Below are 26,765 nucleotides of genomic sequence, written 5' to 3' on the forward strand. Positions count from 1 at the left end.
GGGCTCCCAGAAATGCTCAGTGACGCCTGTCAGCTGAATCACGCCATGAGGGGGAATCGGAGGTGGCCAGTGAGCTGGGCCCTGCCAGACTTGGATGGACCACATGCAGGGATGGACAGTGTCCGGAAGCAGAATACAGCGTGGAACAAAGTGACCTACAGCTACTGTTCAAACACGTCTTCCTTTTCTGGTGGTGTAGACGTCGCCGTGTGTTAGGCGTCAGAAATATCTAAACTCGCTCTGTGCACCTGCCACCTCAGAAGGGAGAGACCAGACCGCAAGAAGCCATGCCAGAGTCCTCAAGCTGGCAAAGGGCTTGGCCTGGACAGGGGAGGGGCCCCAGCCCTGCAGCTGCCCACAGCCAGCCTGGCCCTGGGGGCCTGACCCCAACTGAACTGGGAGGCTATTTACAGGCCAAGCCCAGCCCAGCCAACAGCTGAGGGGCCACGTTATGAAGCCACAGGCCAGGGGCCTGATGGCTGGTCCCCAAGCGGAGGGGAACTGTCCTCGGCGCTCTGACCTGCTGCCCACCACAGCCCAAGCGTCACCATTTGGAAGGAGACTAAACCTCGTGATGTTTCCCCGTCCTTCTCCCCAGATTCCCAGTCTTTTCACTGCTGGGAGTGGGTTTGTCCTTGTGGGGTGACTACCGAGTGCCTTGTGTGCGCAGGGCCCCAGGCAGGCAGTCGCTTACGACCCTGTCCCTCCCCTCGGGGGCTCGAGGTGCCTCCGGAAAACCTGGCGGAGCAGGGCTGGCCGGGCCTGTGCACAGTCTGCAGGGCTGCTGAGCCACCGCGACCTAAGGACGTCCCCACTGCTCCTGGGCCCTGGCACACGGGCCTCCGAGGACAGTGTGACCCCCCTCCGCCTGGCCTGGGCTCCATGAACCACACCGTTTCTCTCTAACTTGTCAAACAAATGCAAAATTTAAGGCATTACTAATTTTTTCTTTTGTTTTTCTTGTTGTTGTTGTTACTCCTCACCTGAGGATATTTTCCCATTGATTTTTTATTTGGGGAGAGTGGAAGAGAGAGGGAAAGACAGAGAGAAACATCGATGTGAGAGGAACACATTGATTGGTTGCCTCTTGCACGCGCCCAGACCAGGACCCAGGCTGGGGAGGAGTCTGCTATGGAGGTGCATGCCCTTGACCGAATTAAACCCGGGACCCTTTGGTCCATAGGCCGGTGCGCTATCCACTGTGCCAAACCGGCCAGGCCTAAGGCATTACTAATTGGACAGAAAAGTTGTTCATCGTTATGAAAAATATTGCTGCATCACCCAGAGGCAGGAAAGTGGAGAACAAGGAAAAGGAGTTCCCATGCGAAACCCTCCGACAGCCCAGGCGCTCCCGGCACGGGGAAGCCACACAGGCCTTTGGTCGCCGTGTCTGCGTGACCGAGCAAGGCAGCTTGCACAGGCCCCGAAACGCACCCCCACCCACGGGACAGTATTGGGGTGAGGTGTGGGGGCTGCCGCAGGTCCCCGGTGTGCAGGAGGGCCGCAGAGGCAGCGGTCTGGGGAGCCTGTACGTGACTGTCTGCGGCCCTCCCACCGATGGCACTCCCGGTGAGTGAGCGTGCCGTATGCCGGAACCCGTCTGTGCTGCAGATGGACGCCTTTCACCACCAGCAGGGCCAGCAGGCCATTTCCAGGACAAAGCTGAGAGCGGCCTCCACCCCCACCCTGCCTGGGCCAGGCTGCCTTGGCACAGCACCCGGGGCGCCTTCTCCAAGGGGCGAGCGTGTCACCCACATTCCTGGGGAAAGACACACCCTGAGTTGGCCGGAGGTACAAACAGCCGTCTCCAGCCTGCCGCCACGTGGCCCAGTGGCCCAGGGACCTCGGGGCCCGTCTGCAGCAGGAGAGCATGCTGAGGTCTCTGGCCAAACAGCCTGTCCCAGCACACCTGCCGCCACCTGGCCTGGGGACTGCGAACTGCCTCTAACCCCTGGGGCCTGCAGAAGGGGGCAAAGTTCCCACACCCTCGGGAGAGAGAGCTCTGGAACCCACTGCTGACCTGAAGCAGTCGGGGTGAGAGGTCAAAGCACCAAAATCCCTGCCTCAGAATCCCTGCCACCCTCCCCTGAGTGGATCCTATTAGGCTATGCCACTGAGAGCTTACTACGGGACTTGCTCCTACACCAGGTATCTTAACTCCTTCACTGTATAAACCCCATGAACGAGTACAGTTGTCTCTGTTTTACAGATGGAGAAACAGTCTTGGCAAGATTAGGCACAGAAATTACAAGTCTTAAAAAAAAAAAAAGAAAGAAAGAAAGAAAAAAGCTGAAACCAGTTTGGCTCAGTGGATAGAACATCAGCCTGCAGACTGAGGGGTCCCAGGTTCGATTCCGGTCAAGGAAATGTACCTTGGTTGCGGGCACATCCTCAGTCAGGGCGTGTGCACGCGCAGGAGGCAGCTGATCAATGTTTCTCTCTCATATATGTTTCTAATTCTCTATCTCTCTCCCTGCCTCTCTGTAAAAAAAATCAATATATTAAAAAAAAAAAAAAAAAAAAAAGATTTGTGAATAGAAAGGTCATCACTGTGGCATGAAGTAGAAAGAAAAAATCCTAAAAGAATTAGGCCTTCCAACCATATTCCCAATTCTATTCCTGCCACTAACAGAGGAAGACCCAGGGGTCATGCAGACAGGTCGGGGTGCAAGGGCAGCTGGGAAAGCATCTCAGCTCCTCCCCCTCCTCCAGGACAGAAGCGCCGTGGGCGCCTGCCCGGCTTGGGCTCACCTCCATGCGGGCCTTGTAGAAGTCCGCGTCCTTCAGCTTCTCCCTGAAGCGCACCAGCTCCATCTCCAGCCTCTCCACGCGGCTCCCCTTCTCCCGCAGGGAGTCCAGCTCGTCAAGGTAGGCGCGAGCAGACCGGGCGCTGGCGGCCAGCTGGATGTTCTGGGAGGTGGGCAAAGGCAGGGGACCTGGCTCAGGGCACCGTCCGGGCTGGGGGGCAAGGAGCCAAGACCCTGCGGCCCCGAGAGAAGCCGGGCCCTGGCGGCCGAGCGGCTCCATGTGCAGGCCACCGCGGGGGCCCCACACGCTGTCACCAAAATATGTCATCCCCACAGCAACTCGCAGGACAACGGGCTCTCAGGCAGCGTTGTTTTGAGTGGGAAGGAGCCAAGCCTTTGTGGGAAGGTCCCGTGGTTACATTCCTGGACCAAGCGCCATGGTTATGGGGGCATCCTAGCCCCTCGCTCGCCCCCTCCCCCCCACACATGACAGGCTCACGCACCTCCTGCTTGACTTTTTGCAGCTCCAGCACCAGCTGATCCACCTCATGCCTGGTGTCCGCCAGCTGCTCTGTCTTCTCCTCCCTGGGGGCGATGGGAGGACGTGGTGAGGCTTCCTCAGAAGCACCCAGAAAGCCCACCACCGGGGAGACCACAGCGGGAAAGGAATGGGGACCTGGCTTCTGGGTGTGAGAAGGGAGTCTGTATGTGGGGCTTGGAAATCACTCCCGACTCCGAAGCCATTTTTACATTTTCAGTGCCTGCTCTAGGACGAGAGCCGCCAGACACCGAGCTTTCCTCTGAGGGTGCGGGACGGGGAAGGAGCCCCAGGAGCCCCTGCGCCCCTCCACGGCCAGGCAGGCAGCGAGGCCCACTGGCGGGGACGTGAAGGCGGGCAGCTCCCGAGATGACGGGCACGTGGCATCACAGCCGCAGGGAAGAGGGCACAGGCTCGCCACGCGGGACGAGACACATCCTCCCTGCAGCCAAGAACACACACACTAGTGTGTGGCCATTCGACCCCCTCGCTGGGACCGAGGATCAACAGCAGGCTGCTGCTCTGCCTGTGATGTCTGGACTGGCGGGAGCTCTAACGGCCCAGCAGAACCCCTCCCGCGCAGGCCCCAGCGCGGGGTGGACTAGCCATGGCCAGACAGGGCCTGAGCTCGGAGCAGTGCCTGCACTCCGGGGTGCCAGTCAGAGTGCCCCCGTTTGCTGCATCGCCTGGCAGTGAGCCACGTGTCAGAGATGTGTGGGGACACACGACCCGAGAGCAGAGAGGACGGGACCCGGGGGACTCACAGCTCCTGCCGGACGCGGCGCAGCCGGGCCTTGGTGTCCGCCAGCTCCACGGCCAGGTGCTGCTTGTCCTCGCTGGAGAGGCTGCTGGTGGGGCTGGGCGTGGACTCGGCGCTGGAGGACCCGAGCGGGCTGGGCGGCTGCTGCGCCTGCAGGTAGTCCCGCTCCTGAGTCAGGTCCACGATCAGCTGCGGCGGGCAGAGAGGGCTCTCACGGCGTGCTCCTGTGCCTGGCACAGTGCCCGCCTTAGCCCTTGGTGAGAAGGACCAGAGCACGGAAGTAAAAGAGATGTCAGTCGATATTGCAAGGCCATGAGGGAGGCGGGAGAAAGGCGGTGTGAGTTTTTAAAAAGCGAGGATACATTTACTGAGACCGAAAGGGGCGTGTGAATGGAGCAGGGTCTCCACGCCCAACTCCGACCCTCACACAGGTGTCTGGAGGTGACGGTGCCCCCAGGGAGAGTGCCCACGTCCCACCCCCACGGAACCTGGATCACGAGAGAAAGAGAGGCTTGAGAGCAAGAGTCAGGATGAGGAGCGCGGCCCATAACTCGGGCCCCAGGCCCAAGCCCCTCCCTGCCCTGCCCATTAGGCAAACCCACCTCCCTGCACTCATCGCGATCGTCTATGAGCCTCCGGAGGTGAAACACCATGCTCCTCGAGAGGGCCTCCAGCTCCTCTGGGGCCACGTCTGGAACCTCCAGCCACTGCAGGTCAAACACGTTCTCCTGGTTGTGGGTCACCTGAGGGCACACATGGGTCCGGGGCTGCAGAGGCTGGGCAGGGAGCAGCTGCGGGGGTCCCCGAGAGCACCCCCCACAAGGCCACGCCTCGTGGGCCCAGGCAGACTCTGCCACAGCCGACCCATCTCACGGTCATTAACCTCAGCCACGAAGCTTCTGTGGCAGGCGGGGGGGGGAGGGGGTGTGTGTGTGTGTGGGGGTGGGGGTGGGGGGAGGGTTCGGGTGCTCCCTGCAGCCACGTTCTTCACGCACACAAACCGCCACCGTCACGCTCATTCAGAGGATGCTGACTGTAACCCTGAAGCTCTCCCTACAGGCAGTCGTGCCCCAAACTGTCCTCAGGTGCTTTTAGTAGCACACCATCAATCTATCACAGACAGGAGGGGAGCCCGGGGGTGGGGGAGGGTGGGTGAGGAGAGGAATAGCGTCTTATTCCTTAAAATCGAATGTGAGGAGGGCAAAATATTAAAACAGAAAACAGGGGCTTTCTGTTGCTTAAGTTGCCGAGACCCGTTTGGCTCAGTGGATAGAGGGGTCCCGGGTTTGATTCGGGTCAAGGGCATGTACATTGGTTGTGGGCGCATCCCCGGTGGAGGGTGTGCAGGAGGCAGCTGGTCGATGTTTCTCTCTCATCGATATTTCTAGCGCTCTCTCTCTCTCTCCCCCTTCCTTTCTGTAAAAAAAAAATCAATAAAATATATTTAAATAAAAAGTTTATGTCCGAATGTTGGGTACATAACAATCTTAGGTTATTTTCTGGGGAAATATTTCATAACTTAAAATAATATTCGAGGTAGAAAATAACTTTAAAAAAACTACAGCACACCACCCCACAACAAGAAAACAGGGCCTTTCGGTTTCTCAATGACACCACTCCCTTAGCTCTCCCACCTCACAGAGGGGAAAAGCCGGGGTCGGCCCACCTCGGAGGATTTGGAGGAATCTCAGCCCACGGGACCAGGCACCCGAAGGCCAGGTTCGGGGACTCGGAGGCTGGCTGGAGGTCGCCCCATCCCAGGGCCTGGGAAAGGCCTCTCATGTCTGGAAAGGGGGTCCGGGGACACTACCCCAGCGGCACACGGCCCCCCGGGCAGCTTTAATAAAGGCTCATGTTGCCCCTCCCCCTCCCACGTGCTGCCGGGGGGGTGTGGGTCTCCTGTGGGGCCGGGCGCCTGACTGAGAAGCACCCGACTAATTCTGAAGCCCAGTCCCCACAGCCAGCCCTGAACCTGACCACCACTCAGGACGCAGAGCTGCCTTCCACCCCCTTTCATTGTAAGTATCCTACTGGCTGAGCTGGGGAGGCAGTGCGCAGTGAAGACCTAGTCCCCAGACACATCCCTTTTCAAAACACGTGGGCCCACAGGAAAACAAAAAGGCAGAAAGGTCCCCAGGCTGACAGGCGACCCCTCACTGTCAGGAATGGCTAAGTGTGCTTAGGACAATGCGGATTTCCCCTCGACTGCGACAAGCCACTCCCAGCGCTGACTCAGTCCATCACCCCATGGTGCCTGGAGGCTGGGGACCCGTCAGCCCAGCCTGTCCCTGGTGCCAGCCTGGGGAGCTGTGTGCAGCTGCCCCTGCCAGTCACACACCTGCTCCTAGGCGCTCCTGCTCATGCCTTTTGCATGCTGTTACCTCATCTGTCCAACGAGATTGAGGGCTGAACCACTTCTCCTAAGGCCGTGGTCGGCAAACTCATTAGTCAACAGAGCCAAATAGCAACAGCACAACAACTGAAATTTCCTTTGAGAGCCACATTTTTTAAAACTTAAACTTCTTCTAACGCCACTTCTTCAAAATAGACTCGCCCAGGCTGTGGTATTTTGTGGAAGAGCCAAACTCAAGGGGCCAGAGAGCCGCATGTGGCTCTTGAGCTGCAGTTTGCCAACCACGGTCCTAAGGTAACTAAATCATACAAGGCTTCCTCTGGAGGGAGCGGGGGATGTCAGGAAAATAAACTTCCGGTCAGTGCCTGCCCCCACAGGCCCGGTTTCCAGGGAAACCACGTCTGATGTGACCACCTCTGCCAAGCTCCATGGCAGAGGGACCATCCTCAGTACAGAGCCCTCCGACCCCACCCCAGGGGCCGAGTCCACAGCGACAGCCCTTCTAGGTGCTGGTTTCTCTCTTCCCAGGGGGTGGCAGCCGTGTCTCTGCCACGTCCCTGACAGACACGGACAACCTTTCTCCGTGACACTCAACCGTGTGAAGCAGGGCGACAAATGCCAGAATATATTTTCAGGGCCCGCAAATCAAATTCTGAGTCCAACCACTTGACAGCCCTTAAAAATAGTCTGAGCCCATATTAGGCAAGAAGAGGAGGCAAAAGATGACTTGACTGAGGTGTTTTAAATTTGTTTCTTCTTCGAATTCTTACCCCCATTTTACTTTAGCTTGCCGAGGACTAGCTTCCCAAACAGGTTCGATATTTCTGTGGTATCGGAAACCTAAAATCAGTGGATTCACTAACGGGGGATGTAGCCTTTCAACCCCTCCTGGGTGGGGAGAGCCTGCCTCCTGGCTGACATGGGAGTGGGGGCCTACGGCTGAGCCCCACGGAGCCAGCCACACACCTACCTCCTGGATATGGGCCACGATCCCGGCCTGGGTCTCGATGTCCAGCTGTTTGATTCTGTCGATGAACTCCTCTTTCCTTTCGCACTGCGGGGGAACGCGTGTTAATGGAGCATTCTGAGAGCAAGGCGACCGGAGCCCGCCGCAGCCACAGAGCGTTTCCCAGGGACCTGCCCGCCTGCCCTGGCTTCCTCCTTTGTAACCGAGAATTCGACGTCCCCACCGCCCCTCAGACTGAGGTTTTTCCGGAGCCGTGGTCGGCAAACTGCGGCTCGAGAGCCACATGCGGCTCTTTGGCCCCTTGAGTGTGGCTCTTCCACAAAATACCACGGCCTGGGTGAGTGGTATTTTGAAGAAGTGGCGTTAGAAGAAGTTTAAGTTTTAAAAAATTGGGCTCTCAAAAGAATGTCAATCGTTGTGCTGTTGATATTTGGCTCTGCGGACTAATGAGTTTGCCGACCGCTGCTCTAGAGGACTGAGTTTCTCTTTATTACAAGTTGCTCTGAGAGCCTACATCAGAATCACCTGGGGTGCTTGTTCTTAAAAAGCCCCATCGGGTTGAAGACGTGGGGGATGATTAATCTGCACATTAAACAAGCTCCATTGATTCTTAAATGAGTCAAAACCAAGACCACCTGGTGTAAGCCAGATGGCGACAAACACCGTCTTCAAAGGGATGGATGGTAAAACATCGGACCACTGAGTCTCAGCCTGCCTCATGCTGTGCGAGCAGCCAGAGATAGTACCGGAAGTCACCATGGGGGCTGTTCCCATGAACCTTATTTCCCGAGACGGGCTGTGTGTAGCTGCTGCTCTTTGCTCGAGGTGTCCCTATTCTGGGTACGGTTTGCTAAGGGCACCCTGGGCTGAGGAATCCCCACCTGCTTCTTGCCAAAGGGACTAGAATCGGCTGCCACCTACGGAGTGGTCCCATCGCTCAGGAAGCCGGGACGTGTCATGCTGGGCTGAAGGCAGCTTCCCTCCTACCTCACTCACTAAGGGGGAGTCTATCCCCACAAACCCAAACACAGGATGGCTGAGGCCAGGCCCCCCTCCACCCTTGCCCATGCCATACCTGGACGGCACAGCCCAGCACCAGCAACAGCACCTTCTTGATTTCCTCCATACTCTTCCCTGAATCAAAAGAGCAACGTATTTAATTAGACTCATCTGTTCACAATATCTCACCACCGATACACGAGTGTGCTGTAGAAAAGCTAAAAACAAAAATCATTTCTCTACCCAGTGATTTCGACCTGGGTGTACACACTCCATCTGTTTTCTACCTTATTTAAGCCACATGGAAATTATGTACGTAACTATTTGTGGTCCTTTTCCACTCAAATATATCATAAGTATCTTCCCAGGATGCTCCAACTATCAGGAGGCTCCAACTTCAACTATCAGCAGCGGGCCTATCCTATGCATCTCTTTTTAGTGTGTGTGGGAAGCGAAGCCCAATGGCAGAGAGGCGTCTCCACAGGAAATACTGTGTCAGCTCTAAGATGAGACGGCATACAATGCTACCTTTTCATCGTGCAACATTCCAGATCGATGAGCCCCCGGATTCATCTCCCAGCTTCAGGTTCTCAAGATTCTGCACAACCATTCCACTCCTCCCCTCCCCATAATTCAGTATTGATGTTTGGCTGAAGTAGTCCAAAGAAAACCCCAGACAACATGCACCTATCACTTGTGATGGTTTCCTACTTACTGCATCAAAGGCCACAAACTCATTCACCAATCCCCTCCCAGAGGCTCCAATTCTCGGTGCTTTAATCTAAATGATGCTAAACAACACCTTGGTGGCTAATTTTTGTTGTTGTTTTGTTTTGTGTTTTTTTTTATTTTATTTTATTTTTTAATAGAGACAGAAGGCAGAGTTCACACAGGAAATCTTTATGAACTCTGTTCACAGCAGAGGATCTAAGCGTACCATACTCTAGAATAACTTAAACTGCTCTGAGATCCATGTTCCCAGCCTCAGCAGAGGAAGACAGCACTGAACGTGGGAACAAGCATAGGATAGGCCTGCTGCTGATAGCAAATGCATAAACGAGGAGGAGACCAGAAACCCTGCTTGCACACTACACATACATGCACACCACACAAACATGCATGCACACAAGCGAGCTCACAATTACAGTCTGAAGCTGCTCAGTGAAAGAGCAAAGGGTTCTCCTCCCTTGGCACCCTGCAGATACACACAGTGACAACCATGAGCCTCTGGCTAGCTCATTCATTCAATTCATTCATTCACTCGTACCCATTAGGCATCCAGGCAAACCTAAATCGGATCCAGCACACCATTAGAAAAATACGGAGTTCCTGTTTGCTGAGTTTTGTGAGAGGAAGGAAATAGGTTTTATAGGTGGAGAATTAATTTTAGAAAAATCTTCATTCCGGCGGAGCAGTGCTGTGCTTGTTCTCACGAGGCTGAGTGAATACAAACGTGCTGATCACAAGTGCATCCTGTGATTTTCATCCCTACACGGATTCTTATGACACTTATAAAAAAAGAGAGAGAGAGAGAGAAAGAGAGCAGGAGAAGTTCCCTCATTTCTCAAGTGAGGCTGATGCCCAATTTCTCACACAATTTCAGGAGTAGGAAGAACTGCTATTTTCATCTATCTACCAGATTGTGGGTTTTGAACAGTTTCAAAACATTACATACGACTCTCTACTGGGTCCCTGCCAATGAGATTGGCTCAGTGACACAGTTAAGCAGTCGAAGAAGAAACAAACCTACAGACAGCTCCCTTTCCCAGGCACCCGTGTGTTCTGGCTGCCGGGAGCTCGGTCATAATCAGCACAGTCCTCTGCACTCAGATCAGAAAATCAACGATGAACAAAATCTGAAAAATGTCAAGGGAACCTGGGAGGAGGACAGGAGTCTTCAGGGAGAGTCGGGCAAGGCTTCTTCACGGAAATGGCCCCTGAGCCGAGACCCAGCCGAGACCTAGGAGGCAGGTGAACGAGAGTGTTCCAGGCACAGGAACAGCGCCTGCAAAGGCCCAGAGGTAAGAGAACATGGTGTTGGTCGAATTATAAATGCTCTGTGGTTAAGCTTACTAGAGTTGGTTTTTAGAGTGAGAAATGAGGGGTGGGGGGGCATGAAGCAGCGTGGATGTCGGTGCTGAATGAGTCACCGTGGGTGGGGGAGGTTAGGAAACATCAGGCACCCTCCATATTGTCTACCACAACCTCACAACTCGAGGGGAATCCCACGACTGCCTGAGCTACTGGTTGAATCTAAGAAAAACCTCACTTCCTCTACTACCTGCTTCCTGGAGGGTTGACACAGAGAAACTCACCCGTCTGTCTTAGCAGAAATGGAACTACTTAGGCTGATCTCAGCTACACATGAGGCCACAGGCGTCTGCAGCGATCAGCTCCCAAAGCAGAAGGGACACGACCTGTTAGCACACGTGCTGCGCTGTAAGGGTGGACAGTTAAGCCACACCAACCTCTCAAATGTGCAGGGTGGGTCAGATCAGGGCTGGGCAATTCCCTGACTTTCTCATCTCCAGTCCGGGGCAGACATGGCCAATCACAGCGCTTCCTTACTGAGCCTGGCCTTAGCCTCTGGGTCCTTGTGAACACAGCCCTCCCGGCCACTGCCATCAACGTGGGACCAAACCTGTCTTCTGGGCCAGGCCCGTGACCCCGAGGGCCCCTTTCGGTTCTACTCTGCGATTCTCTCAGATGCAGCCATTGGCATGTTCTCACTCCCTGGTCTCTGGGTGCGGAAAATAAATCTTGTCTGTAAATGATCACTTAGGTACAAAGGTGGGGACGAGGTCAAGGAAGCAAACAGCCCTCTCCCAGAGGAAGCTCTTCCTGCCCCAAACTGCACACACTGCCGTGCTGGGGGCGGCAGGCACTGTGAGCTAGCCGCAGGGAGGGGCAGAGAGAAGCAGGCACAAGCACGCTCCCCTCTGGCGAGCTCAGCTCTCCACAGCCAGAGGCCCAGGACCTGCCACAGTGAGGCTGCGGGGAAGTGATAACCCAATCCGGTGGTTAAGCCTGCCCTCCTCCGTGTCCTTCGCTCCCACAGACCACCGCTGCACTTAAATACAACAGGCTACTGTGCACTCCCCAGTGGACAACATCTCCCTTTTACAAGCAAGATCGGGGCTCAAACAGGCTGAGTTACACACTGAGATTGGGTCCCAGCTCTGTCCCCACCTGCTTTCCAATAATCTCTACTACCCCCTTCCTCCCGAAACTGTCGTCCCTTGACATTCCTTCTAGGGCAGGGCTCCAGCTCGGCCCGCTTCCAATCCAGGGCCACGGTGCAGCCGCTCACCAGCATCTGCTGATGGACGGACGGACGGACGGACGTGAACCGTCAGCATCGAGTCCCAGGGCAAGGGCACAGAGAACTTTTGTTTCCTTTCTTGCTGGGATGGCACAAGTGACCTCAAATGTCATTTCAGTCAACGTCACTTCATTGTAAAGATGATGAGATGCTGTAGGAACTTAATTCCTGATTATGTCAATTCACATAGAGTAAAACTGGTTTCAGTCTACGTGTTTCACTTAAAGTCACAGAACCTACAGGCAACGTTAAGTGAGAAGTTAGTACACACATGTATCTTCTTACTAATTCTAATTCTGCTTTCTTCGGACTCACGTGTGAGAATCAACCACTCACCACGCCTTCCCTAATCTCACATGTGAAAACCCGCCCCCTCATAAGGAGGATTATGGGGCTGCCTCGCTGGTTTGAAGAGAGCATGGCACTGAACATGACCATGGCCCTGAGTATGTCTCCTGAGTAACAACATCCCAGGCCTCAGCCCACGGGCACAGCTCTGGGGGCCCTCCTGGGGGCCCTACTTACGACGAGAACAGCTGCCTATTATTTTGTTAGCCGGGGCCACCCCGAGTCAGATCCATGGCACTGCTGAGAACAGTGTGGATAGTCAATTCCTCTGGGTGGGCACCTGGGGACCCTTCGTGCCCACCCTGGCCCATGGGGTACGAGGCAGGCACTGTACACACCACAGCGCAGCCTGGACAGCGACCCCTGGGAAACCCGCACCTGGATTTCTTATACCGAGAACGTCACACATGAGGCCCCCACGGGCATTAACGTAAGCAGGCCTCCCTTCCCATTTGTTTAATTAGTCATTCAATAAACGTTTATCAAATTCAGACTTTGGCCGGCACCCGGTCACGTGGGCAATGGTGCCTGGGCCCCCTGAGTGCATCCAGGCCGGCAGCCCCTTATCCCAGCGTCTGTCCATCACCCGCATCCACGTCGGCCCCCTGCGCCCCGCACTCCCCAATCCCCAGCACCGCTGCTCGCAGACAACGACCAGCCTCTGCCGTAGAACCATCTGAAACAGCCACCTCGGCCCTCAGACAGTGTCACCACTGAGAATGACCCCTACCTACCACCTGCCCCGCCGCAGAGGCTTAGAGGGAGCCGGAGGCCTAGCACCCAGCGGCTGAAGGTCAGCACCGGAGACTCAGCCACAAGAGCGCAGACCGGGACCCAGGGCTGTGCTGGCTGTAGGCGAGGCGGTGGAGGACCATCTGAGAAAGGGTCCCTCCCAGCCCCCCACGCAGAAAACGCAAAGCCCCAACGCTGCCGGGGAGCACAGAGACCTTTGACAAACAGCATCTGGTCCCTCCTCGGGCGGCCACGGAGGTCAGTCCTGCCGGAAGCCATGGCGAGGTGGCCGCAGCCCGGGAGCATTTGCTGTGTGTGCGCGGCACCGCCGAGAAGTTGACTAAACAACGTCTGGTATCCAGGCAGGTCCCGGGGGCGTTCACAGGCCGGCATTTGGCTGGGTTGCCACGCTCGCCTGGCCTTGGGGTTAGGCAAGCTTTTCACGCTCCTCGAAGAACGGGGCGCTGGCTCTCGGCTCCCACGCCAGCAGCCCCGCGTTCTGCGTGGACTGAGCAGCAGCGCAGGAGCCAAGGAGCGGCCCACGCCCGGCACTGGACAGAGTGTTTCGGGGCTTTTCTGGACCTGCTCCCTCCAGGACGAGACAGGAAACTGTAATAGGATCGGATGCCTGAGGATTCGTCTCGCTTACTTTTTCTTCCTCATTCAAAGGAACTTAGATTTTTGCAAATGCAAAAATAAGATACATATCAGAGAGTAGAGATGGGAGTTAGGGAGAAGTGAACACACTGAGGCTGGGAAAAAGGGCATAATGCTCGCCAGCCCCCACGGGAGACCCTGGACCCAGCAGGTGCCGGGCCGGCAGGGCAGTGGGGCGGGCAGAACCCCAGGCCCACGGCAGGGGAAGGGAGACAGCCCTCATGGCTTTTTAAAAGGACGCTCTCAGTGGCAAAAAGGCTGTCCCTAACCAATCAGATTCTGAGCCGCCTTCCTCGATTGCCACAGGGCCGGGGAACAAACCATTGGGCACTCGGGTCTCCTGGTTCCCAGCCAGTCACCAGAAAGCAGAGCTGTGTGCGGTGTGGGCTGTGAGGGAAGGTTTCCATGGGACCCGGAGAGCACTTCAAGGACACTCTTGACAGGAGAGCGAGTAAACACGGAGAGGGTTAAATATTAAATTCCGGACAGTGTCAGGAGTTCCGTTTCCCTCCAGCCTCTGAAACCTAAGCTCCTGGGACCGGAGCCTGCCTCCCTCCCTGTGCCCTGGGCCTGCGGCTCCCCATGGGACTCCCAGCACAGCTCTCCTCCTCTGAGCCCCGCCCACCTGGACCCTTCCCTCTGCTCTCTGCTCTGCCACGCCTTGTCACACAGCCCCTCCTCCAGGAAGTCTTCCTTGCCTGCCCAGGCAGAGCTCATGACCTGCTTTGCACGCTGGGTACAGCGTGCTCACCCTGGAACAGACCTGGTTCTGGGTGCTTTCTCCCCTCCCTGGCCCGACACTGGCTGGGGGCTCTGGAGCAGAGACAGCAATTCACCTCTGGGCCCCCGGGACCAGCAAGGTGGGCGTTAGACAACAGAAGCTGGAGGACGAGCCTGGGGTGGGCTCCTGTGTGAGCCGCTGGCCGGGCAGCCTGCTCGGAGGAGGAGGAGAGGCAGCAAGGCCCCTGGCCTATCGGGAGGTCAGGCATTGGCCCCGTGGTTGCCGCAGACAGAGCAGCGGCCTGCACGGAGCTGCGAAGAAAGGCCATTCGCCGCCTCTGGGACTCAGAAGGCTCCGACTCCTCAAGGTGCTTGCTCTGTGCCCTGAAGACCCTGTGTAACCACCATAAGAGGGAGAAAAGGTAGAACTGAGGGCCAGACCGCCAAAGAGCAACTGGTGGGACCCCAGGCCATTCTCCAAGGTGCCATGGTGCTCACAGACAGGACCCCGCAGGGTGTGGATGCGGGGCAGCCCCTCCTCGGCCCAGGAGTCCTGCCGGGCGTTTAGAAACAGCTGCTTGGGATCAGAGGCTGACGTCCCCACACAGAAACAGCTAATGAGAAGTACATCTCTTCCCCAAGGGGCCACTGTGCTGAGTGCCTCCATGAGTGCTCTCCCTCAGCCTTTCAGTGTCACGTGTGACGGGGGAGGGTGGACTAGGAGCACTGCTGGGGTCTGTCCTGCCCCTGGCACCTGACTCCACTGTGCTGCCTTTGCCAAAAACGAGAAATAACCAAAAACGGCGAAATGTTACAAATGACAGCACACTGTCAACACCAGCCAGAAGGAGCTCTGGCGAGCTCCCGAAACACGTGTGACGGCGTTCGTGAGAAAGCCCTGCCTCCCAGGCACCCTGCAGAAAGAAACTGACTTCGAGGACTAGTGACAAAGAAGCCCCGAATGCATCACGGTCTATTTTTAAAACATAAAACAGAAAACCCTGTCCCATAAACGCGTCCCCCTGCTCTGGCACGCAGGTCTGCGTCTTCTCGCTGAGGGGCCTGCCAACTCCTTTGTGCTGGGAGTCCCCCCCCCCGCCCCCGGTAGTCCTCCCCCCAGGACTTCCCTCCTAACCTACCCACACGCGTGTCCAGCCCAAGTCCCTCTGGTCCTGACATCATGGTAACAGTCTCCCCACCCCCAAGCCTGCGCCCTGGGCGGCATTCTCCTCCTTCGCTTCCCCGGCTCATCTCCCACTTCTTCAGAGCGGGGGCCACAGCCCCTCTGGGTGATGTCTGTCCATTCTACGCGATGCTGGGGACCAGGCGGCACTCTGTTCACCTGTCACAGCTTTAAATCCGGCTCCTCATATCGTCCTAAGACTGGATTGTGGTGAAGGTTGCAGGGCTGTGTCCATCTATGGAAAAGGTCACTACATCGTGCATAATTTTTATGGTGCGCAAATTGCACCTTCATTAAGCTGGGTTTGTGTGTTTTTTTTCAAATCGGCATCCACATCTCTGCAGATGTTTCCGCTCAGCGCCAGACCCCAGGCGGGGACCTGTGTTCTCTACGGCCCGTGTGGGTCACAAAGGGGCCGGACCCGAGTCCGCCGAGGGAGGGCTGGAGCCCGGGGTGGTGTGTGGAGGTGCCTGGTGGCTCAGGGGTCCCCAGAGGGCACAGGAAGTGGGGACACGGGCAGGGAGGGGAAGAGGAGGCGTCGGCAGGAAGTAGCCAAGCTCTGCAGGGTGACGAGGCGGCAGGGTGGCTGGCGGGAGCGGAGGACACGTTTATTAATATTAGGTCGGACCACACCCACGGCTATTTTTGTAGGCGGGCGCCTAGAGCTCAGCCTGACACGTGTGTGTCTGCGTGGGGTACAGATGGGGAGCTCAGGCTCGAACGGAGCAGATTTCAGTCGGCACCTCGGCTTACAGACCGAGGGCCCGGGCTTGTCACTCACACTCGGAGAGCCTGTTTCCTCCTGTAATAGGGATGGCACAGCCCATCTCACAAGCGCCTTCCATTCCACTTTGTGGTCCATGTACCATGTCCACCACGTGGTGGGCTCCCCGAGGGCTCGGGAACAGGCGTCCCTCTGCCCAGCTCCTCAGGCTTCCTCCACTCACCTTACGCTGTGACCTCCAGGTCAGATGGCAGAGCAGAACTGAGCCTGAACCACCCACCTCTCTGGGCACCTTTCTCCTCTCCCCTGAATACCAGCTCCCACCAGACCAGGAGAGCCAACAGTTCTGCTCAGCAAAGCAGACCCCGACTTTCATGAAGTTACTATAGAAACCATGAGAGGCCCCGCTGTTCCAGGCCCAGGGCTGCAGCTGGGGGAACCACGAAATAAAACCAGGAAACAAATGGCCCAACGGCGGAGGGGGTTGGGGGAGGGGGGGAATGGGTGGGGAAGGGTGTGTGCGGCTGGGAGCAAAGCCAACGTAAGGCTCCCGGGCCAGCCGAGCAGAGGACTAACCGGAGGTCAACAAAACCTCTTCCTTTTTGCACATGCAGACAAAAGGCAGACATATCGGCCAGCGGGCTCAGGAGGAACCCCTCCCCCCAGCAACAGGAATACTGCTCAGCCACACCTGGCCCGGTGCCCCAAAGCGGCTGCTGGCCACTCGGCGCCCTCTCCCTCCCCTCTCAAGGCAGCTCTAGCTGCTGTCACATTGTCAGGAGCGGGGATGGCCAGCCTCGGAGAGAGCAGGGGAGGAGCTGGCCACAGAGGGCGGCTGGTTCCTCTGTAGAAGCCTCTCACGTGGAGGACCTTCCTGCCCGCCCTGGCCTGCCCCAGGAGACTCCAGAACCCAGCGAGGTCTCCACGGGAACAAGGGAAGCCCCTGATGGCGAGACGTCTGTCCCTGAGGCCTGTGAGCTGATGGCCGGGAGCCACAGCGCGGGAACTACCTGACCAGTGTGAATTAAGCTCCGACTTTCCGGAAGATGTCCAGGAGCCATTTTATTCAGTCTTTCAAGGTCACACCAGGGTCCGAGGCTGGGACTCGGAACCCTTGCCCTCGCAGGCCTCAGGTGCAGTCGTGAGACCTACCACGGACTCAAAGAGCATCACAGGATCCCCGAGGGAGAGATGTGAGTTCCCTCAACAGATTCTTTTTTTAAAAACCATTTTTATTGATTTCAGAGAGGAAGGGAGAGGGAGAAACATCAATGATGAGAGAGAATCATTGATCAGCTGCCTCCTGGAGGCCTCCTACTGGGCATGGAGCCCACAACCCGGGCATGTGCCAGTGACCAGAATCGAACCTGGAACCTTTCAGGCCGCAGGCCGACGCTCCATTTACCAAGCCAAACCAGCCACGGCCCTTAACAGATTCTTACTTTTTTCCCAAAAGGTACCCGCCCCGCCACAGTGTCATGGATTCCACATTTACCGAGGAGAGATACCCCCCTTTCCCTCCAATCCCTCACTAGGCCACCATACAACTCCAGCCCCTGAGCCCACGGAGCAGTGGCCTTGCTGCCTCTGCACTCGTACGTGAGGGGTTGCAAGGATTGCTTCTTAAGGAAGGAAGATCTTGGCTTCATGCCTCAGGGTGATAAACCCACCCTCTAAAATGTCACCGAATTGGTCACTGTTTTCACCATGCTGGCTCCGAGCCGGCAGCCAGAGCTCTTGTGTCCAACAGCTGCCCAGAGCCACCGGCACGGGCCAAGCACCCGGGGGGCGGCTTTCACTCACCGGACAGCGGGTCTTTGCCAATCATCAAAACATTGGGCAAGTTCATGACGATCAGCTGCTGCAGAACCTCCTACAGAAACAAAGAGGAAAAGACACCATTAAGAACAGGAAACAGAAACAAAGAGCGATGACCCAAATGAGAGCTTACCCAGTGACTGGAAGCGTGTGGAGCCACCACAAGGTAACTATGAACATGCTACTGTGGGACGGGAAGGAACAGTTAGGGTATACACAAATGTGAGACGTCAACCCGAGCTGTACTTCTGCCCTGATCATAACTACGTGAACATTATGCCTGCCCATGTACAGAGACCTGGGGGAGAAGATATGGTACATGCCAGGACAGCAGGATTGGGGGTGAGAGTCTTTTTAAAAGACGATTTTATTGCCCTAACCCAGTGGTTGGCAAACTCATTAGTCAACAGAGCCAAATATCAAAGTATAATGATTAAAATTTCTTTTGAGAGCCACATTTTTTAAACTTAAACTGTATAGGTAGGTACATTGTTATTAACTTAATTAGGGGACTCCTAAGCTGGTCTTTGCTAAAAACTCAAAGGGCCAAAGAGCAGCCCGTGGCTCGCGAGCCGCAGTTTGCCGACCACTGCCATAACCTGTTTGGCTCAGTGGGTAGAGCGTCGGGCTACGGACTGAAGTGTCCCAGGTTCGAGTCTGGTCAAGGGCATGTACCTTGGTCGTGGGCACATCCCCAGGGTGGGTGTGCAGGAGGCAGATGACTGATGTTTCTCTCTCATCAATGTTTCTAACTCTATCCCTCTCTGTAAAAAGTCAATAACATATATATATATATATATATATATATATATATATATATATATATATATATATATAATTTTATTTATTTATTTTTTTAAAAGATGGCTTTATTTTTATGGCATGGTTTGCTCGTGCAATTAAAAACCCAGAGTGAGAATTAAAGAACTGCCGAGGGGTCAGTAACGGACGGCTCAGGATGCTGTGTGCGCCTGGCAAATGCGGAGCCTCGGCTGACAGCAGCGGCTTCCCAGGGAGAGGGATAAATCACCGCTAATCGGCGCCGTCAGAGGTGGCGCGGGGAGCGGGCTGCCTTCTGGCCCTCACACCGAGGGGCTTTGAACGCTGGCCCGGCTGCAGCTATCAGTCATGCCCAGTGTTGGTGCCTCTGATGAGCCCTCCTAGGAGTGTGCCCTGGCCACCACTGCGTCCCCAGAGCACCGCCAGGGCAGGCTCTCCTCCCTGTCCCGATGGGCCTCACTGCTTACAAACGAGGAGAGAGAAACCTAGCTTCACAGAAGACAGGGAAGGGGGTAGGTTTCATAAGGATGCTTGGCCTTACGAAAGTGGTCACTGGAGGGTAGGGGAGGCGGGGGGCAGGTCAATGGGGGGAAAAGGAGACATGTGTACTACCAGTTGTGATACTTTAAACAATAAGATAAATGAATAAATGAATAAATAATAAAATTGCCACACACAAAAAAAAGTGGTTGCTATAGAAATCCTTCACCAACAAAAGCTCTTCTTATGCCTTTTTAAAATGTTTCCAACCTTTTTCAGGACTCACTCGATTGTGTCACTTGCTGAAGCTCTGCCTTCAGCACCTTGCCGAGCGCCGATAAAGAAAGGGGGGACGATCACACAGTCGGCCCAGCAGAACACCCCAGGGCTCCCGCTCTGAATCATCGGGCTAGAATGGCGGCCTGGGCACGCAGGCCGGGGGATGCCAGCGCCACCAGGCAGCGAATGCACTGACTTTATCCTCCCTCCTTATCATCTTTCCGTGGCTCCTGTCCACACCAGAACCCGGGGGGAAGGGATGCTAAAATGTGAGGTGTACCCCACTCCCAACGCATCGGGCGCCTCTCCACTTGGTGTTGGAGAAAGTTTTTCTTTGTTACCTGGGGTCATGGCACATCAGAGATGGCTACTGTTTTCTTAACCTGTCAGCGGGTAAGCACCTGTGCTGGACAGGAGTCTGAGCTGTGTAACAGCCCCAGCCCTCCTTCAGGCCTGGGGAAAATTCAACGTGAAAAAAACTGTCTCTCAAGTGAATGGCTCACCAAGGGGTTCCACAGTCCACTCTGGGGCGGAATCCACTTCCCAGCGGCTCAGCCAGCAGGAGGAAGGACTCCCACCGGGTGAGCCCCGAGTCCAGGAGGCTCTGCCCCACCTTCCCACACGGCTGGGCGCTCAGCCCGACTTCCAGCAGACCGCTCTCCTCAGCCCCTCCGGGTGCAGGCTGGCTTCCCTCGGCCTGTCCACGTGTGCGGAGCAGCAGCCCACCCGTGCTCAGGGCGCTCGCAGGCACAGGTTTCTCACGGAGGCACGGGGGGTGGGGGGGTGGGGTGCCGGGCAGGTCGCTGCGATAGTGCACAGTGGCATCTCTGCCATGTGAGGACCAAAGCAAAAGCCGGTTGGGAGCACTGCTAGACGGCCCACGTGTTTAACACCGCCTCGTCAGCACTTGCTAATTTTGCCCAAGAAATAGGTGTCACGTGTGCAGTTAAGAAATAATGTTTGCAATACTCAAAACTGAAAATTAATTGCAAAAAAAAAAGAAAGAAAAAAAAAAGAAGTAGTAGTAGTTATGCCCTAACCAGTTTAGCTCAGTGGATAGAGCATGGGCCTGCGGACTGAAGGTCCCAGGTTCGATCCCCGGTCAAGGGCATGTACCTTGGTTGTGGGCACATCCCCAGTAGGGAGTGTGCAGGAGACAGCTGATCGATGTTTCTAACTCTCTATCCCTCTCCCTTCCTCTCTGTAAAAAAAAAAAAAAAATCAATAAAATGTATTTTTTTAAAAAGTTATGTTTTATGAACAAACTATATTTTGTGTGTTTTAAATTTTTTTTCCTTTCAAAACAGCATGGGTCTCTAGGGTCTAATCCTGTGGCCCAAACCACTCCAGAGCAATTAACTGATCCCCTACGGGACTACCACCCACATTTCCGGCAAAAGCAGGCTCAGGGGGTGAGTGTCGAGGGCAGTAGAAATATGACTCGGAGACAGTCATTTCACATGATCCTGTTGCTCCCCTCAAAAAGCAGAAAGAAACGGGTGAAAACACTCTAATAATATACTTTAATTAAGCCAATATACCCCACGTATTATCACTCCACCACACCACCGGCAGGAAGCCGTGAATATTTCACATTCTTGCCTCACGCTGAGTCTCTGAAACCCAGTGTGTCGTTTATACTCACGGCACATCTCAGCTCGGACACTACGTTCTCCTTGGAGACACTTGATCTGGGAAGTGGCTTCGCATACCCAAGTCCTCCCAAACACACTGAAACGTGTCCCCTGGACTGAATCGAGCGCCACTTTTTACATTTAAATGAAAAAGCCTGTCACATGAGCCGCATCGGGAGATTCCGACGGCCCCAGGTGGCTCGTGGTGTCAGGCACCCCCACACCCATGCCGAGGGGACCTGGTGGCCATCAGGCCCCGAGGAGAGCCTAGCAAACGGGTCCCCTCGGGGTGGCAGGGCTCCAGGGCAGCCTGCCAGGGCCTCCATCTAGCGGGGACGTGAGGAGGTTGCTGACGAGTGGGCCCTCCCGCCTGGCACTGGGAACAGAAAGCCACTGTGGAGGCGGCAGCTGACGCTGGCCTGCTCGGCGGGCACCTGGTCACCAACCGGCTGGCATGGGGTGGGGCTGAGCGAGGCGAGGGAGTGCCAGCCCAGAGGTGTGCCTGATCACCCCCCAAAGCGGGCACCTCCTAGTGCCACCTAGGCCTTCACAAAGGCTCTGTCACATCCCCGGGCAGGGATGAGGGTGCCCACAAGCCTCCATGCAGCCTCCGTCTTGTCACCCGGTCCTTGAGGCCTGGCTCAGGCAGGAGGGAAGAGTGAGGCTCGAAGTTCGGCCTTCTGGAGAGGCCCCTCCCCACAGAGGGTGCCCCCTCCCCACAGAGGGTGCCCGCTCTCCACAGAGGGTGCCCGCTCCCCACAGAGGGTGCCCCCTCCCCACAGAGGGTGCCCGCTCCCCACAGAGGGTGCCCCCTCCCCACAGAGGGTGCCCGCTCTCCACAGAGGGTGCCCGCTCCCCACAGAGGGTGCCCGCTCCCCACAGAGGGTGCCCCCTCCCCACAGAGGGTGCCCGCTCCCCACAGAGGGTGCCCCCTCCCCACAGAGGGTGCGGGGAGTTGACGTCGGTGAGCCAGGTTGGACTTTCACCAGGTTTGCTCTCGGATCCTAACCCAAGATGCTGGGAGACCCCAAGTTCTCCTGTTCGTGGATGGAACTGGACTAACGGCATTTATCCTGTTGGGAATCCTGCTGTACTGGAATCAAAGGAAAAGTCACAAAAATGGGCCAGAGGAGGGTGGGTGTGTCTGGATTCTCCGCAGCGGGGGGGGGGGGGGGGGGGGGCTGGAAAGTGTCTGTAATGAACACCACCCAGGCTGCACCTTATCTGTTCCAATGGCTCCCCTGGGGCTGTCACGATAAAAACAAGGCCCTACACGTGTCAGGCAGGGATGGGACAGGCCGGGACACGCCCCAGGAAGCGTCTGTCACCCCAGCTGGCGGGTCCCAGGGCTGCATCTGTGTCGGCAGAGGTGTTAGCAAGCCCAGCCAGCAGGCCACCATCAGATTCCCCGCTCCCTGATCTGGAGCCCTGGAGGCAGCCGAGGGTGAATGGGGAGAGGGGGTGGGTGGTGGTGGTGGTGGTGGTGGTGGTGGAGAGTCTCCAGGCCTGGGGCACTGGCTCTCAGGAGAGAAGGTCAAAGGACAGAACCAGGAAGGTGAGTGGCAGGAAGACACCCCTTTCCCACGAGAATGATCTCGTGACAAGTACTCGGTGGGGAGAGTGCAGGTCACGGCGGGGCGCCCATTCCGGGCTTTGTGGGTGATGGAGCTCTGCTAGGGACAGGAGGACAGTGCAGGAGGGAGGGCGAAGAGCAGACTCCACAGGCACGTGGTTACATGCAACACGCACACCTGACAACACCCCTGGGGTCGTGGAGGAGGGGACCTCTCTGCCACCCACAGCAAGCGAGATGGGCACCAAGGTCCATGGCTTCACTGTGCCCATGATATGATGCCAACGAGATGCCTGCTCCCCTGGGCCCTGCATGCGGGGCGATGGCAGGAGGCTGGGAGGAAGGGTTCCCAGAGCACCAGCCACTGGAGACAGAGGCTTGGGGTCCCGGTGCCACACGCCCCGAAGGCAATGCAGGGGGCTGGCTGTAAAGGCTTTCCCGTCCCGCCAGGGCCCACGCTGACCCCTGCGCCTGCTCACAAGAAAGGCCGTGTTCTCCGCTGGCGGGAGATGCCAGGTCCTGTTAGAGCTGCAGGGAGCAAACACTTCCGTGTGCGTGCCCGGCAAAGGTTATCTCGTTTCCATTCCAAACCCCGGGATTGTCGGGTTAAGAACAATGATTTCTTAAAGAAGCGGGAAGAAACCTTTTCTCCCCCTGAATGAAGTGGAATGTTATCTCTTGACATTTTGCTGGGGAGGAAAAATAAATGCTGCTAAAGACCAGAGGTGAGGCCCAGGGAAGGACCCTCCCTGGGGGTGTGAACAGGAGCTGCTGGTGCCGAGTACATGAGAGGCAACTCCCAGAACAGTGAACGCAAACACCCGGCAGAGGCAGCCAGGTGGAAGGTGATGCTCGGGGTCGCCAAGGAGATCAAGGTGGTCCGGACATCACCACGGGCCTCCCACACGGCCACAGACATACAGGAGCCCGGCCACGGTCTCAGTCACAACTGAGAATCAGGAACACGACGGCCTCAGGGGAGTGTGCCCCACACACTCCACAGCATCTGTGAGCTGAGAGCTCTGATCCCGGCACAGAACAGGTGTCAGAGCGACATAGCAAGGAGCGCCACCCAACCCTGCCCAGGAAGTGCAGGCTTCCCAGGGAGGCAGCAGCCGTGGAGTCCAACAGGCGAGAGCTGGGACGTGCATGAGCCACCTCCTCCACCAGCCACCCGGAAGCCCTTCATCCCGTGATCTCCTCCCCTCTCAACACTAATCCTATTTGTCCACCTCACGGCACTTTGACATTCTGCCTTGTCAGGTAACTGCCCGCTCAGAGGCAGCAAAAAGCTGCTAACAGTGAGCTGAAGAAATTAGACTGATCAGAAAATATTCCTCAAAATTTAATTAAGTTTTTGAAAAATGTCTTTTTTTTTGCGGGGAGTCAGGGCCCCTGCGCGCATCCTGGGGCGTATGCCCATGCATCACCAGCACCCCTCCAGGTGACGCCCCCCACACCCCCACCGGATCTGGCAGGAGGGCTCTGAGCGCCCTGCCACAACTTCTCCGCCCAAACAACTGCCGACCGCCTGGCCTGGGCACACACTCCCATCCACAGACACGGTCCCATCTCTACGCTCAGCCCGACTCCCGTGAGGAGGCCAGGAGGAGATGGGCAGGATTTCCCATCCGAGGGAACCGAAGCACAGCGCTGGTGACGGGGCTTAATGGCAGGACCCAACGCAAGGCCAGTGTCGGACACACTAGGCTGGCGAGCTGTCTCCCATACCACACCAGCCTCTGGATGGCCAAACCAAGGCACTGCCTATGCCAATCTGCCTCCTGAAGCCAATCTGCCTCCTACGGCCAATCTGCCTGCTAGCTTCCAGTGACTCGTGAGTGACAGCCCGCTGCCCCTCCCACCAATCATGCCTCCCACCACGTCACCCCATCTGAGTACAGCGGAGACTTGACCCCAAACCAGGCGCCACAGCAAATTCCACTAAGAGCACTATTTTCTAATTTAGCTGCGAGAGGGGGTGTGAGCCCGATGATTTATCCTCGGCCGTCTGCTTGGAGCCGGGCCCACGGGGCCACGTGTTAAAATCCCATCAGGACCAGGGCTGTGGTTGGGGTGGGGCCCTGGCGAAATGAGCGGGTAATGAAGTGCCTTCGTGTTAAGAGGCCGTCTCGGAGAGCTGCCGAGAGACCGGAGCCATCTGGTCTGCCTCGTCTCAATTAATCCGGGGTCCCCTGGGCCTGAAACCCGCTCGGGCCTCGCCAAGCCCAGGAGCACAGCTTCCCTAGCGAGGCCACACAGCATCGTGGGACCCAGCGATCTAAGGCCACCGACTCAGGCTGCAGCAGTCGCTGCATCATCAGAAAACCCCCTCCGGGGACCTCTGAACTGCAGGTCCTCAGGGCTGTGTTCACAGAAACAAACCCAACCCATTCTTAGTCCGCAGAAAGGAAAACAAATATTTCCTTTGAGCTGATGGAGGAGGAGGAGATCTGTGGAAAGGAGCACCTGGAAACTCTAACGCCAACCACCACACACACCACCACACCAGCCACCACACACAACACACCAGCCACCATACACCACCCCGGGAGGGCAAAGCTGCTTGCTGTGTGACCTCAGGCAAGTCACCACCCCATTCTGAGCCACCCCCTCATCTGTAAAGGGACTGAGACTATCTCGAAGGATGGGCTCTCTAAGAAGGGGAGGCTGGAAACGGGGCCACAGGGCTGGCACAGAGGAGCACAGCAGATCTTTACTGAGACAGCAGCCAACTCTGAGAACAGGCGCGTGCCCACGTGTCCTGGAAGAGCCCGGGGGAAACCCAACCCGGCAGGACGGGGGACACCTCAGTGTCCCCACGAGGGCCTGCCACCCTCCCTCGAGGGCTGGCGTGACACCGGGGGTTGCTCTGTGGGTGCAGCCGACGCATCTGATGCCGGTAAGTGCGTGTTCTGAGCGCCTGCACCTCGAAAGGAGTGGGGCAACCCCGGAAGCAGGGGTGGGCGCTGCTGTCATCTGCTCTGAGAAGAACTCCTGCCCATACATGGTGCTTCAGGGGCCATCGTGCACAGTACGTCTTACACACCAGCAGCCAGAGCTGGGCCTCAGGAATGAGCTTCAGCAGATGCCCTCACAGCCCCAGGTGCAGGGGGGAGGGCACGCGGGGCCCAGGTGGACGCACACCCTTGCATACAGACACAGCCAAAAGGGGGGCGTAAGAATGGGCATTTAAGACCCGAAGAGCCTTACAAATTCTCTACAGAGCAGGGAGACGGGGCCCGGAGAAGGAAATCCTGCGGGCACAGCCTCACTCTGGATCAGGTCAGACACCCAGCTCTCCCGGGGCTTACTTCCATCCAGTGTCCACTGAGGGCCTCCCACGGCCAGGGCCACCCTCCGGTGGGGGCTTCAGGGGAGGGTGAGGAAGGACTGAGAGGATCAGGCCAGGAGGCCAGGGAGGGGGAGAGGCGTGGACCTGTCCTCACACTTCCATGCTGGGGGGTGGGGTGAGTGGTGGGGGAGGGTGTGTGTGTGGTGGCTCTGGGTGCCCTGTCCCCATCTGCCCACTCACACAGCATCATCTGTGGCTGGGGTTGATGTAGGAACCCTGTTTTATGGCAGTGAGGAATCTAACACTTTGAACCGGCAGCTGTAAAGCCCTTTTCTTTGAGCTTCTTGGAAAAGTCAACAGTGTTGTTGATGGGCAGGCGAGGGAAGGGGCAGGGCTGAACAGCCGGCACCAGCCACCAGCCAGAGGTGCAGGGTGGGGAGGGCACACAGGGCCAAGATGGACCTACAGTGCAGGGCTCACAGCAGGCAGGGCCACCACTGCCACCAGGTCCACAGGACCCACACTGCTACCCTGCACCCTCGTCAGGCGTGTGGCTCTAGGCCGGCCTCCCCTCCCCCCAGGTACCTTCTGCCCTGGGCATGGCCACAGAGCTCAATGGGGCAGGCGTGGCCTTTCCGTGTCAGCAGGTATTTGGGCTGGGGGTAACAGGGCATAGAAAGAGCCACTGTGGCCCCCTCTGTTCACCCCACCACTCATCCCCCCACCTCCCCTCGGCACGCATACCTGCTGCCTCACAGCGCTATAGCTAGCCCCCCCCCCCCCCCAGGGGCATGTCGGAGTAGCAGAGTGTGCCAGGGAGCCTCCAGCTTTGGGTGGCAGCCTGCTGGGACCTGTG

At 56.9% G+C, this 26,765-nt stretch overlaps 1 protein-coding gene across 3 annotated transcripts in view; it reads right to left on the minus strand.

Moving 5' to 3' along the window:
• LOC311617402 (protein Daple-like) overlaps positions 1-26,765 on the minus strand; it is a 101,483-nt gene that overhangs the window by 41,541 nt on the left and 33,177 nt on the right. For all 3 annotated transcript variants that reach the window (XM_084873797.1, XM_084873798.1, XM_084873799.1), the window contains exons 4-10: positions 17,854-17,923; positions 8,441-8,499; positions 7,369-7,452; positions 4,648-4,788; positions 4,050-4,234; positions 3,251-3,332; positions 2,752-2,910 (exon numbers count right to left, since the gene is read on the minus strand). In XM_084873797.1, the coding sequence (XP_084729923.1) occupies positions 2,752-2,910; positions 3,251-3,332; positions 4,050-4,234; positions 4,648-4,788; positions 7,369-7,452; positions 8,441-8,499; positions 17,854-17,923 (780 nt within the window). The remainder of the gene's footprint in view (positions 1-2,751; positions 2,911-3,250; positions 3,333-4,049; positions 4,235-4,647; positions 4,789-7,368; positions 7,453-8,440; positions 8,500-17,853; positions 17,924-26,765) is intronic.

This window comes from Pipistrellus hanaki, assembly GCF_964339955.1.
Source record: "Pipistrellus hanaki genome assembly, chromosome: 1".
In the NCBI taxonomy this organism is placed as follows: Eukaryota; Metazoa; Chordata; class Mammalia; order Chiroptera; family Vespertilionidae; genus Pipistrellus; species Pipistrellus hanaki.